General features: G+C 47.3%; 1 protein-coding gene across 1 annotated transcript; it reads right to left on the bottom strand.

Moving 5' to 3' along the window:
* Positions 1-680: 680 nt before the first annotated feature.
* On the bottom strand, positions 681-9,271 carry LOC120061707 (C-reactive protein-like). The gene is made up of 8 exons (XM_039011602.1): positions 9,233-9,271; positions 7,679-7,745; positions 6,665-6,822; positions 6,310-6,436; positions 2,632-2,715; positions 2,506-2,538; positions 1,870-2,075; positions 681-1,354 (listed from the first exon to the last, which is right to left on the bottom strand). The coding sequence occupies exons 1-8, from the start codon at positions 9,269-9,271 to the stop codon at positions 941-943; spliced, it is 1,128 nt and encodes a 375-aa protein (XP_038867530.1). The 3' UTR covers positions 681-940.
* Between the last annotated feature and the right edge of the window lie 3,397 nt (positions 9,272-12,668).

Here is a 12,668-nt window from a genome sequence, read left to right as displayed (position 1 = left end):
AAAAAAGTTTTTATGAAATTCACTGAGGAGGATGGTCCTCCCCTTCCTCTGAGGAGGAGCCTCCATTGGTCCAGGAAGTTGTGTGACCTGGTTGTCTTCCTCCCTCTGTCTGTGGTTCTATATATATATATATATATATATATATATCTCTCTGCCCTCCAGAGAGGCCTGGGCCCAAGCAGTTTCATCATCTTCTGCTTCATATGCTTGGCGACACAGTTCTACATCTGGCTGGTCGTCACGGAGACCAAGAACAAGACCTTCCTGGAGATCAGTCGGATGTTCGCTCACGAGGAACCAGGTAGAGCCAATCAAATCAGAGACAGGAGAGGTCACGGGAAGGTCACGGCCTTCTAAGGAGGTGGATTACGGCCATTTAACAAGGAGTCTGTTGGAGAGAAGAAAGGAGAAGAAAATAACAGGCTCTTCTGTTTGAAAGGTGACAGAGTGGCCTGGAACCAGTTGATGTAATCTAGATTTATTAAATTAAATTGTGTTAAAAAAAAAACAACATTTTAATATATTTCTGTGATATCTGTCTTGAGTGTCTGTTCTGTAGTTCACTGGCTTTGTAGTGTGTCTAACGATACATGTCTGTTAGATTTAATAAAATAAACACAAGATGCTTCATATAGAACTTTATTAAAGAAAACAAAAGATACAATACGATAGATGGCTGATGCTCTGAGCCCACACGGACATCCAGAGATCTTCTGCGATTCCCTTCCCTTATACAATAAACATTGTTATACTGAACCTGTCACTCATGTCTCAAATAGATGAGTTATCCTTCATACTCAATAGTCAGTAGCAGTAAAGGATAGATTTGATATATTGACGGGACATAATTTATATTTTATTTCCGTTTCAGCGCGTTTCGCTACGTTGTGCCCTACTGAACACCACCCAGGGTGCTGTGCTGCAGCTGCACCCCTCTCCCTCAGTGACACCTGTAGTCTGTCTCCAGCTGCACCCCTCCGTAGAGACTCAGAGGTGTGACCCCCCAGCTAAACACGTTCCCCCTGGGAGAGGTGGTGTCCTCACAGGACATCTGTTCCCGGATCTCAGCCGAGTTCAAAACATAGTCCCACACGTTGACATCCGTTATCTGACCCACGAAGGCGTCCGTGTCAGAGATCCCCAGGAAGCCGTCCTGGTCCTTCCCCAGGATGAAGACCCCTGTTGGGCTGACTGTGTATCTCCTCCGGAGGTACTGTTCCTCCCCCACCACCCCGTTGATCCACAGCTCAGCACCCCCGGAGTGGGACGACCAGGTGACACAGTAGTTGACCCAGTCACGGGAGTGGAAGTTGTGGGGCAGGTTGACAAACTCGTTGCCGATCCACAGACCCACCTGGATGGATCACATGAAAAATAGAAATAAGTCTTAATGACTTCATCATCCCTCCATCCATCCATCCCTCCCTCCTCCCTCCCTCCCTCTTCCCTCCCTCCCTCTTCCCTCCCTCCCGCCCGCCCTTGCTTCATCATCCCTCCCTCCTCCCTGCCTCCCGCCCTCGCTTCATCATCCCTCCCTCCCTCCCTGCCTCCCTCCTCCCTCCCTCGCTTCATCCATCCCTCCCGCCCTCGCTTCATCATCCCTCCCTCGCTCCCTGCCTCCCTCCTTCCTTCCTCCCGCCCTCGCTTCATCATCCCTCCCTCCCTGCCTCCCTCCTCCCTCCCTCGCTTCATCCATCCCTCCCTCCTTCCTTCCATCCATCCCTCCCTCCTTCCTTCCATCCATCCCTCCCTCCTTCCTTCCATCCATCCCTCCCTCCCTCCCTGCCTCCCTCCTCCCTCCCTCGCTTCATCCATCCCTCCCTCCTTCCTTCCATCCATCCCTCCCTCGCTCCCTCCCTCCCCACCCACCTCATATCCCACGGTGATCATCAGTTCGTTATCGTTGCCCTGGCTGGAGTATGACAGGACAGTTTGTATCTCTCCAGGGCGTGTCCTCAGGTGCATGCAGGCGGTGAAGGAGTGCAGGTCCATGGAGTGAGCCAGGTGGGCCCGGGCATAGCTCTCTGTGTTGCTCTCTGGGAAGTGGAGCACCAGGGGAGACATCACTCTGGGCTCTAAAAGGGGGGACAGGAGTGATAGGGTTAACATCTGACACAGAAGACAGATTGCTATACAACTACTGAACAATCATTCTCTAAATATAAGTCATCGAATTAGAAATCATAAAATAACAACTTAATGTAAAGTGTTACCCTATACATGACATGTACCTGTGTAGTAGTTATGTTCTAACTACTATTGTAACTATTAATGAACTACTATTGTAACTATTAATGTAACTGTTATTGTAACTACTATTGTAACTACTATTGTAACTGTTATTGTAACTACTATTGTAACTACTATTGTAACTACTATTGGTGTTATTACACATAATATATAAGAGCACATCGTAGCGTACGGTGTACTCATAAGTAACTACTCACCATGTTAATATATAAGAGCACCTCGTAGCGTACGATGTACTCATAAGTAACTACTCACCATGTTCGGAAGGCCTTGCATCCCCAATTGCACCTACATGAACAAAAACAAAGTTAGAAGAGTCAGTTCACTTAAACCTTCCCTCATTTTGCTTTCCGTTTAAAGGTAAATAGAGAACACTCTTACTTGAACGTATGTGTTTTCCAAGAGAAGTTATCAGACCCTCAATCTTCAGGAGCTTTGATTCGATTTCATCATGGCGACAGAAAGCTGAGTGGAGAGAGAGAGAGGGAGAGAGAGAGAGAGAGAGAGAGAAAGAGAAAGAGAGGGAGAGAGAGAGAAAAAAAGAGAGAGGGAGAGAGACAGAGAGAGAGAGAGACAGAGAGAGAGAGGGAGAGAGAGAGAAAAAGAGGGAAAGATGAACGGAGCAAAGCACACAGAGATCCTTGATGAAAACCTGCTCCAGAGCGCTTAGGACCTCAGACTGGAGCGAAGGTTCACCTTCCAACAGGACAATGACCCTAAGCCCACAGCCAAGACAATGCAGAAGTGGCTTCGGGACAAGTCTCTGAATGTCCTTGAGTGGCCCAGCCAGAGCCCGGACTGAGCCACTCAAGGACATCTCTGGAGAGAACTGAAAATAGCTGTGCAGCGACGCTCCCCATCCAACCTGACAGAGGTTGAGAGGATCTGCAGAGAAGAATGGGAGAAACTCCCCAAATACAAGTGTGCCAAGCTTTTAGTGTCATACCCAAGAAGTTTCTGCTGTAATCGCTGCCAAAGGTGCTTCGACAAAGTACCGAGTAAAGGGTCTGAATAATTATGTAAATGTAATATTTCCGTTTTTTTATTTCTAAAAACCTGTTTTTCCTTTGTCATTATGGGGTTTTGTGTGTAGATTGACGAGGGGGGGGAAAAAACAATTTAATCCATTTTTAGTAATAAGTCTGTTACGTAACAAAATGTGGAAAAAGTCAAGGGGTCTGAATACTTTCAGAATGCACCGTATCTATATCTACAACCACTGGATTTAATACACAGAGCTCTCTAGCTCTCAACGCTTCTGCCTAGGGGGTGGAATATATCCATTCCTTTCCTTAGCACACACAGTCGGTCCTGACACAGCCGGTCCTGACACAGCCGGTCCTGACACAGCCGGTCCTGACACAGCCGGTCCTGTACAGCTGGTCCTGACACAGCCGGTCCTGTACAGCCGGTCCTGACACCACCGGTCCTGACACAGCCGGTCCTGTACAGCCGGTCCTGGTACAGCTGGTCCTGACACAGTCGGCCCTGACACAGCCGGTCCTGACACAGCCGGTCCTGTACAGCCGGTCCTGACACCACCGGTCCTGACACAGCCGGTCCTGTACAGTCGGTCCTGTACAGCTGGTCCTGACACAGCCGGTCCTGTACAGCCGGTCCTGACACCGCCGGTCCTGTACAGCCGGTCCTGATACCGCCGGTCCTGTACAGCTGGTCCTGATACCGCCGGTCCTGTACAGCCGGTCCTGACACCGCCGGTCCTGTACAGCCGGTCCTGACACAGCCGGTCCTGATACCGCCGGTCCTGTACAGCCGGTCCTGATACCGCCGGTCCTGTACAGCCGGTCCTGACACCACCGGTCCTGTACAGCCGGTCCTGATACCGCCGGTCCTGTACAGCCGGTCCTGACACCGCCGGTCCTGTACAGCCGGTCCTGATACAGTCGGTCCTGTACAGCTGGTCCTGACACCGCCGGTCCTGACACAGCCGGTCCTGATACCGCCGGTCCTGACACAGCCGGTCCTGATACCGCCGGTCCTGTACAGCCGGTCCTGATACCGCCGGTCCTGTACAGCCGGTCCTGACACCACCGGTCCTGTACAGCCGGTCCTGATACCGCCGGTCCTGACACAGCCGGTCCTGACACAGTCGGTCCTGTACAGCTGGTCCTGACACCGCCGGTCCTGTACAGCCGGTCCTGACACAGTCGGTCCTGTACAGCTGGTCCTGACACCGCCGGTCCTGTACAGCCGGTCCTGATACCGCCGGTCCTGTACAGCTGGTCAAGTATAGATACATGCTGCCTTGAAGAGACCAAGATGCTGTCTACCTCGCTTTCAAACCATGGTACATGAAAAGTGGAGCAAACTGAAGATATATACTGTCTTTTCAAATGAAGGCTACAGCATAATTAGGACAACCAGATCCACTTCCTATCATATACAGCAAGACCTGTATCTACATATATACACTGCTCAAAAAAATAAAGGGAACACTTAAACAACACAATGTAACTCCAAGTCAATCACACTTCTGTGAAATCAAACTGTCCACTTAGGAAGCAACACTGATTGACAATAAATTTCACATGTTGTTGTGCAAATGGAATAGACAAAAGGTGGAAATTATAGGCAATTAGCAAGACACCCCCAATAAAGGAGTGAATCTGCAGGTGGTGACCACAGACCACTTCTCAGTTCCTATGCTTCCTGGCTGATGTTTTGGTCACTTTTGAATGCTGGCGGTGCTCTCACTCTAATGGTAGCATGAGACGGAGTCTACAACCCACACAAGTGGCTCAGGTAGTGCAGCTCATCCAGGATGGCACATCAATGCGAGCTGTGGCAAGAAGGTTTGCTGTGTCTGTCAGCGTAGTGTCCAGAGCATGGAGGCGCTACCAGGAGACAGGCCAGTACATCAGGAGACGTGGAGGAGGCCGTAGGAGGGCAACAACCCAGCAGCAGGACCGCTACCTCCGCCTTTGAGCAGGAGGAGCACTGCCAGAGCCCTGCAAAATGACCTCCAGCAGGCCACAAATGTGCATGTGTCTGCTCAAACGGTCAGAAACAGACTCCATGAGGGTGGTATGAGGGCCCGACGTCCACAGGTGGGGGTTGTGCTTACACCCCAACACCGTGCAGGACGTTTGGCATTTGCCAGAGAACACCAAGATTGGCAAATTCGCCACTGGCGCCCTGTGCTCTTCACAGATGAAAGCAGGTTCACACTGAGCACATGTGACAGACGTGACAGAGTCTGGAGACGCCGTGGAGAACGTTCTGCTGCCTGCAACATCCTCCAGCATGACCGGTTTGGCGGTGGGTCAGTCATGGTGTGGGGTGGCATTTCTTTGTGGGGCCGCACAGCCCTCCATGTGCTCGCCAGAGGTAGCCTGCCTGCCATTAGGTACCGAGATGAGATCCTCAGAGCCCTTGGAAGACCATATGCTGACACATGCACATTTGTGGCCTGCTGGAGGTCATTTTGCAGGGCTCTGGCAGTGCTCCTCCTGCTCAAAGGCGGAGGTAGCGGTCCTGCTGCTGGGTTGTTGCCCTCCTACGGCCTCCTCCACGTCTCCTGATGTACTGGCCTGTCTCCTAGTAGCGCCTCCATGCTCTGGACACTACGCTGACAGACACAGCAAACCTTCTAGCCACAGCTCGCATTGATGTGCCATCCTGGATGAGCTGCACTACCTGAGCCACTTGTGTGGGTTGTAGACTCCGTCTCATGCTACCACTAGAGTGAGAGCACCGCCAGCATTCAAAAGTGACCAAAACATCAGCCAGGAAGCATAGGAACTGAGAAGTGGTCTGTGGTCACCACCTGCAGAATCACTCCTTTATTGGGGGTGTCTTGCTAATTGCCTATAATTTCCACCTTTTGTCTATTCCATTTGCACAACAGCATGTGAAATTTATTGTCAATCAGTGTTGCTTCCTAAGTGGACAGTTTGATTTCACAGAAGTGTGATTGACTTGGAGTTACATTGTGTTGTTTAAGTGTTCCCTTTATTTTTTTGAGCAGTGTATATATGATAATATTTGATCAGTTTAGTGTATCTATTGAATCCCTAAGAGCAGGTTCTGTGTACATACTTCCTTTCCTCAGGCCAGGCAGGAAGGAGGACTCGACCACGCGGTCGTTGAGAGGTTGGGCCATGCGGTAATCATTCCACAGGGTCCTATTCTCCATGTCCATCAGAGTGCTTTCCAACTTCCTGATCTGGACGAAGGGGAGAGGAGAGGAGAGGAGTGGAGGAGGAGAGGAGAATGAATTCATGAATGAATCAATCGAATGAATACATGGACAAATGAATGATTAAATCTTTCACAGGGTTGTTTATCAGCTTTTCATGGAGGCTTGGTGCAGAGTGTAAGAGTTCCCTTCCAATTTTTGGAGAATTAATTTACACATCAGCAGGTTTGTGAGAGAGAGAGAGAGCAGGGTTACCTGGTTGTGAGAGAGGGTGATGGGTGTGTCAAACACGGTCCACAGGATGCTCTCGTAACAGGGAGGGGTGGTGAGAGAGCCCTGGTACCTGAAGAAATGGTTCAGGTTCTCAGGTAGCATGGAACGCACGTTGAGGGTGGATATGTTCAGGGACTGGCCTGTACAACAACACAAGATGTGAAGAAAGAAAATGAGCATCAAACAGTTGATGTTGAGATGTGCCTGTTACTTGAACTCTGTGAAGCAATTATTTGGGCTGCAATCTGAGTTGCAGTTAACTCTAATGAGCTTATCCTCTGCAGCAGAGGTAACTCTGGGTCTTCCTTTCCTGTGGCGGTCCTCACGAGAGCCAGTTTCATCATAGCGCTTGATGGTTTTTGCGACTGCACTTGAAAAAACTTTCAAAGTTCAAGAAATGTTCCACATTGACTGACCTTCAGGTCTTAAAGTAATGATGGACTGTCATTTCTCTTTGCTTATTTGAGCTGTTCTTGCCATAATATGGACTTGGTCTCCTGTATACCACCCCTACCTTGTCATAACACAATTGATTGGCTCAAACGCATTAAGAAGGAAAGAAATTCCACAAATTCCACAAACAAATTCCACCTGTTAATTGAAATGCACTCCAGGTGACTACCTCATGAAGCTGGTTGAGGATGCCAAGAGTGTGCAAAGACGTCATCAAGGCAAAGGGTGGCTACTTTGAAGAAACTCAAATATAACATTTTGATTTGTTTAACACTTTTTTGGTTACTACATGATTCCATATGTGTCATTTCATAGTTTTGTCATCTTCATTATTATTCTACAATGTAGAAGATAGTAAAAATAACGAAAAACACTGGAATGAGTAGGTGTGTCCAAACTTTTGACTGGTACTGTGTATAAATTCAAAACTAATATTATTCATGTAGATAGATTCATTAATACTGTTATTCATGTAGATAGATTCAGTAATACTGTTATTCATGTAGATAGATTCAGTAACATTCGAAAGAAAACCCAAATCACCTGCGTACTTGACCTTTTCCAGGTTGTTGATGAAATCGCTGTAGTAGGTGTTCTCAAAATGTTCGTCCTATAACGGAAAAACACAAACATACAAACAAAATGGATTCTGTGTTGCTAGGCTACATCATGGTGTCCTTGCAACACATTGGCTAAAAAACAGAAACAGGCCTGACTGGCAACTAGATATAAACAGACTGGCAACATGGCTACAGGAGAGATAAACAGACAGGCAGCATGGCTACAGGAGAGATAAACAGACTGGCAACATGGCCACAGGAGAGATAAACAGACAGGCAACATGGCTACAGGAGAGATAAACAGACAGGCAACATGGCTACAGGAGAGATAAACAGACTGGCAACATGGCCACAGGAGAGATAAACAGACAGGCAACATGGCTACAGGAGAGATAAACAGACTGGCAACATGGCTACAGGAGAGATAAACAGACAGGCAACATGGCTACAGGAGAGATAAACAGACAGGCAACATGGCTACAGGAGAGATAAACAGACTGGCAACATGGCCACAGGAGAGATAAACAGACAGGCAACATGGCTACAGGAGAGATAAACAGACAGGCAACATGGCTACAGGAGAGATAAACAGACTGGCAACATGGCCACAGGAGAGATAAACAGACAGGCAACATGGCTACAGGAGAGATAAACAGACTGGCAACATGGCTACAGGAGAGATAAACAGACTGGTAACATGGTTACAGGAGAGATAAACATACTGGCAACATGGCTACAGGAGAGATAAACAGACTGGCAACATGGTTACAGGAGAGATAAATAGACTGGCAACGTGGCCACAGGAGAGATAAAAATCCCCATCAAAATCCATCAGTTTAAAATTGAGATATCTGTTTTTTTGCATTGGATGCGTCTCAATCCACCGCATCTGCTTATGTAACACTTCCGCATCTGCAGTGAAAGGTGGCAGAGCTAGAGCGATGTTTGTCAGACTGTGAGACATCACGAAAATGTCTGTAGCATCCAAACGGGTTGAACTATTATGACCGTGCTACGGAAAGGGGAGACTCTCACAAACACGATGGTGACCTGCTAACTTTCTTTGTTGTTACTTTTAAGGTTGGAACCAATATGCAGTACCTCCAGCAGGAAGAGAGGCAAGAATCATTCGTCCGCCAGCTCAGGGACAAGCTACACTATTCACAACCCTGTGTAATGTTTACTGTAATTACATTGCAGCGACTTTTTGAAACTCCATGTATTTTATATTGTTTTAAAAATGTCAAAGTAGAGCGAAATGTATTGGTTAAAACATGTCTTTAAAGTTGTTAATACATTTGTGTTTACATCATTAAGCCTTTATGAATGTGTTATGAATGACCGAATGGTGTCTCACTTCAAACTAAGTACTACAGGACGCTACATAAAGTGTCAATAAATAGGTTATTAACTTACTGCTGATTCATGAAGGTTCTCTCATGATCCACAGGTTACTGCAGTGAGACGTATTTAAATGGGTTGATGGACCTGCAAAGCTTGTGTGTGTCAGAGCCAAGATGATTTGGAGTAGTCCAACCTGAGACGACCGCACCGGGTATTCCTCTTCTGTTCCCATGGAGACCAGGGCTTAATTACATCCTGTTACAATGGTGCCGACATTTCGTGGCTGATCTTTTCAGTGGGTGAATGTGTTAAAGACCTGACTGGACCCAACACCGCACGGTACGACTCGTTAAATTGTGATGTTAAAGACCTGACTGGACCCAACACCACACGGTACGACTCGTTAAATTGTGATGTTAAAGACCTGACTGGACCCAACACCACACGGTACGGCTCGTTAAATTGTGATGTTAAAGACCTGACTGGACCCAACACCACACGGTTCGACTCGTTAAATTGTGATGTTAAAGACCTGACTGGACCCAACACCACACGGTACGACTCGTTAAATTGTGATGTCAAAGACCTGACTGGACCCAACACCACACGGTACGACTCGTTAAATTGTGATGTTAAAGACCTGACTGGACCCAACACCACACGGTACGACTCGTTAAATTGTGATGTCAAAGACCTGACTGGACCCAACACCACACGGTTCGACTAGTTAAATTGTGATGTTAAAGACCTGACTGGACCCAACACCGCACGGTAAGGCTCGTTAAATTGTGATGTTAAAGACCTGACTGGACCCAACACCGCACGGTAAGGCTCGTTAAATTGTGATGTTAAAGACCTGACTGGACCCAACACCGCACGGTAAGGCTCGTTAAATTGTGATGTTAAAGACCTGACTGGACCCAACACCACACGGTACAGCTCGTTAAATTGTGATGTCAAAGACCTGACTGGACCCAACACCACACGGTACGACTCGTTAAATTGTGATGTCAAAGACCTGACTGGACCCAACACCACACGGTACGACTCGTTAAATTGTGATGTTAAAGACCTGACTGGACCCAACACCACACGGTACGACTCGTTAAATTGTGATGTTAAAGACCTGACTGGACCCAACACCACACGGTACAGCTCGTTAAATTGTGATGTTAAAGACCTGACTGGACCCAACACCGCACGGTACGACTCGTTAAATTGTGATGTTAAAGACCTGACTGGACCCAACACCACACGGTTCGACTCGTTAAATTGTGATGTCAAAGACCTGACTGGACCCAACACCACACGGTACGACTAGTTAAATTGTGATGTCAAAGACCTGACTGGACCCAACACCACACGGTACAGCTCGTTAAATTGTGATGTTAAAGACCTGACTGGACCCAACACCACACGGTACAGCTCGTTAAATTGTGATGTTAAAGACCTGACTGGACCCAACACCACACGGTACGACTCGTTAAATTGTGATGTTAAAGACCTGACTGGACCCAACACCACACGGTACGACTAGTTAAATTGTGATGTTAAAGACCTGACTGGACCCAACACCTCACGGTTCGACTAGTTAAATTGTGATGTTAAAGACCTGACTGGACCCAACACCACACGGTCGGGGGCTTTCATCAAGGTTTGTGTTTCTTTAGGTTGGGGGGCTTTCATCAAGGTTAGTGTTTCTGTAGGTTGGGGGCTTTCATCAAGGTTAGTGTTTCTATAGGTTGGGGGGCTTGCATCAAGGTTAGTGTTTCTGTAGTTTGTTGGGGGCTTTCATCAAGGTTAGTGTTTCTGTAGGTTGGGGGCTTTCATCAAGGTTAGTGTTTCTGTAGGTTGGGGGCTTTCATCAAGGTTAGTGTTTCTGTAGGTTGGGGGCTTTCATCAAGGTTAGTGTTTCTATAGGTTGGGGGGCTTGCATCAAGGTTAGTGTTTCTGTAGGTTGGGGGCTTTCATCAAGGTTAGTGTTTCTGTAGGTTGGGGGCTTTCATCAAGGTTAGTGTTTCTGTAGGTTGGGGGCTTTCATCAAGGTTAGTGTTTCTTTAGGTTGGGGGCTTTCATCAAGGTTAGTGTTTCTTTAGGTTGGGGGCTTTCATCAAGGTTAGTGTTTCTATAGGTTGGGGGCTTTCATCAAGGTTAGTGTTTCTATAGGTTGGGGGCTTTCATCAAGGTTAGTGTTTCTGTAGGTTGGGGGCTTTCATCAAGGTTAGTGTTTCTGTAGGTTGGGGGCTTTCATCAAGGTTAGTGTTTCTGTAGGTTGGGGGGCTTTCATCAAGGTTAGTGTTTCTGTAGGTTGGGGGGCTTTCATCAAGGTTAGTGTTTCTTTAGGCTGGGGCTTTCATCAAGGTTAGTGTTTCTTTACGTTGGGGGCTTTCATCAAGGTCAGTGTTTCTGTAGGTTGTTGGGGGCTTTCATCAAGGTTAGTGTTTCTTTAGGTTGGGGGGCTTTAATCAAGGTTAGTGTTTCTGTAGGTTGGGGGCTTTTATCAAGGTTAGTGATTCTGTAGGTTGGGGGCTTTCATCAAGGTTAGTGTTTCTTTAGGTTGTTGGGGGCTTTCATCAAGGTTAGTGTTTCCGTAGGTTGGGGGCTTTCATCAAGGTTAGTGTTTCTTTAGGTCGGGGGCTTTCATCAAGGTTAGTGTTTCTTTAGGTTGGGGGGCTTTCATCAAGGTTAGTGTTTCTGTAGGTTGGGGGGCTTTCATCAAGGTTAGTGTTTCTTTAGGTTGGGGGGCTTTCATCAAGGTTAGTGTTTCTTTAGGTTGGGGGCTTTCATCAAGGTTAGTGTTTCTTTAGGTTGGGGGCTTTCATCAAGGTTAGTGTTTCTTTACGTTGGGGGCTTTCATCAAGGTCAGTGTTTCTGTAGGTTGGGGGCTTTCATCAAGGTTAGTGTTTCTTTAGGTTGGGGGCTTTCATCAAGGTTAGTGTTTCTTTAGGTTGGGGGCTTTCATCAAGGTTAGTGTTTCTGTAGGTTGGGGGCTTTCATCAAGGTTAGTGTTTCTTTAGGTTGGGGGCTTTCATCAAGGTTAGTGTTTCTGTAGGTGGGGGGCTTTCATCAAGGTCAGTGTTTCTGTAGGTTGGGGGCTTTCATCAAGGTTAGTGTTTCTTTAGGTTGGGGGCTTTCATCAAGGTTAGTGTTTCTTTAGGTTGGGGGGCTTTCATCAAGGTTAGTGTTTCTTTAGGTTGGGGGCTTTCATCAAGGTTAGTGTTTCTTTACGTTGGGGGCTTTCATCAAGGTCAGTGTTTCTGTAGGTTGGGGGCTTTCATCAAGGTTAGTGTTTCTTTAGGTTGGGGGCTTGCATCAAGGTTAGTGTTTCTGTAGGTTGGGGGCTTTCATTAAGGTTAGTGTTTCTTTAGGTTGGGGGGCTTTCATCAAGGTTAGTGTTTCTTTAGGTTGGGGGCTTTCATCAAGGTTAGTGTTTCTGTAGGTGGGGGGCTTTCATCAAGGTTAGTGTTTCTTTAGGTTGGGGGCTTTCATCAAGGTTAGTGTTTCTGTAGGTTGGGGGGCTTTCATCAAGGTTAGTGTTTCTTTAGGCTGGGGCTTTCATCAAGGTTAGTGTTTCTTTACGTTGGGGGCTTTCATCAAGGTCAGTGTTTCTGTAGGTTGTTGGGGGCTTT

The sequence above is a fragment of the Salvelinus namaycush genome, chromosome 16 (assembly GCF_016432855.1).
Source record: "Salvelinus namaycush isolate Seneca chromosome 16, SaNama_1.0, whole genome shotgun sequence".
NCBI lineage: Eukaryota > Metazoa > Chordata > Actinopteri > Salmoniformes > Salmonidae > Salvelinus > Salvelinus namaycush.
Note: the sequence above shows the minus strand (reverse complement) of the source record. Positions and strands in the feature narration are given on the sequence as shown.

Coding starts and splice junctions, on each gene's coding strand:
- LOC120061707 (XM_039011602.1), bottom strand. CDS start 9,271: ATGGGAACAGAAGAGGAATACCCGGTGCGGTCGTCTCAG. Junction 7,746..9,232: donor ACCCGGTGCGGTCGTCTCAG/GTTGGACTACTC, acceptor TTTCCGTTATAG/GACGAACATTTTGAGAACAC. Junction 6,437..6,664: donor TCACCCTCTCTCACAACCAG/GTAACCCTGCTC, acceptor CCCTTCGTCCAG/ATCAGGAAGTTGGAAAGCAC.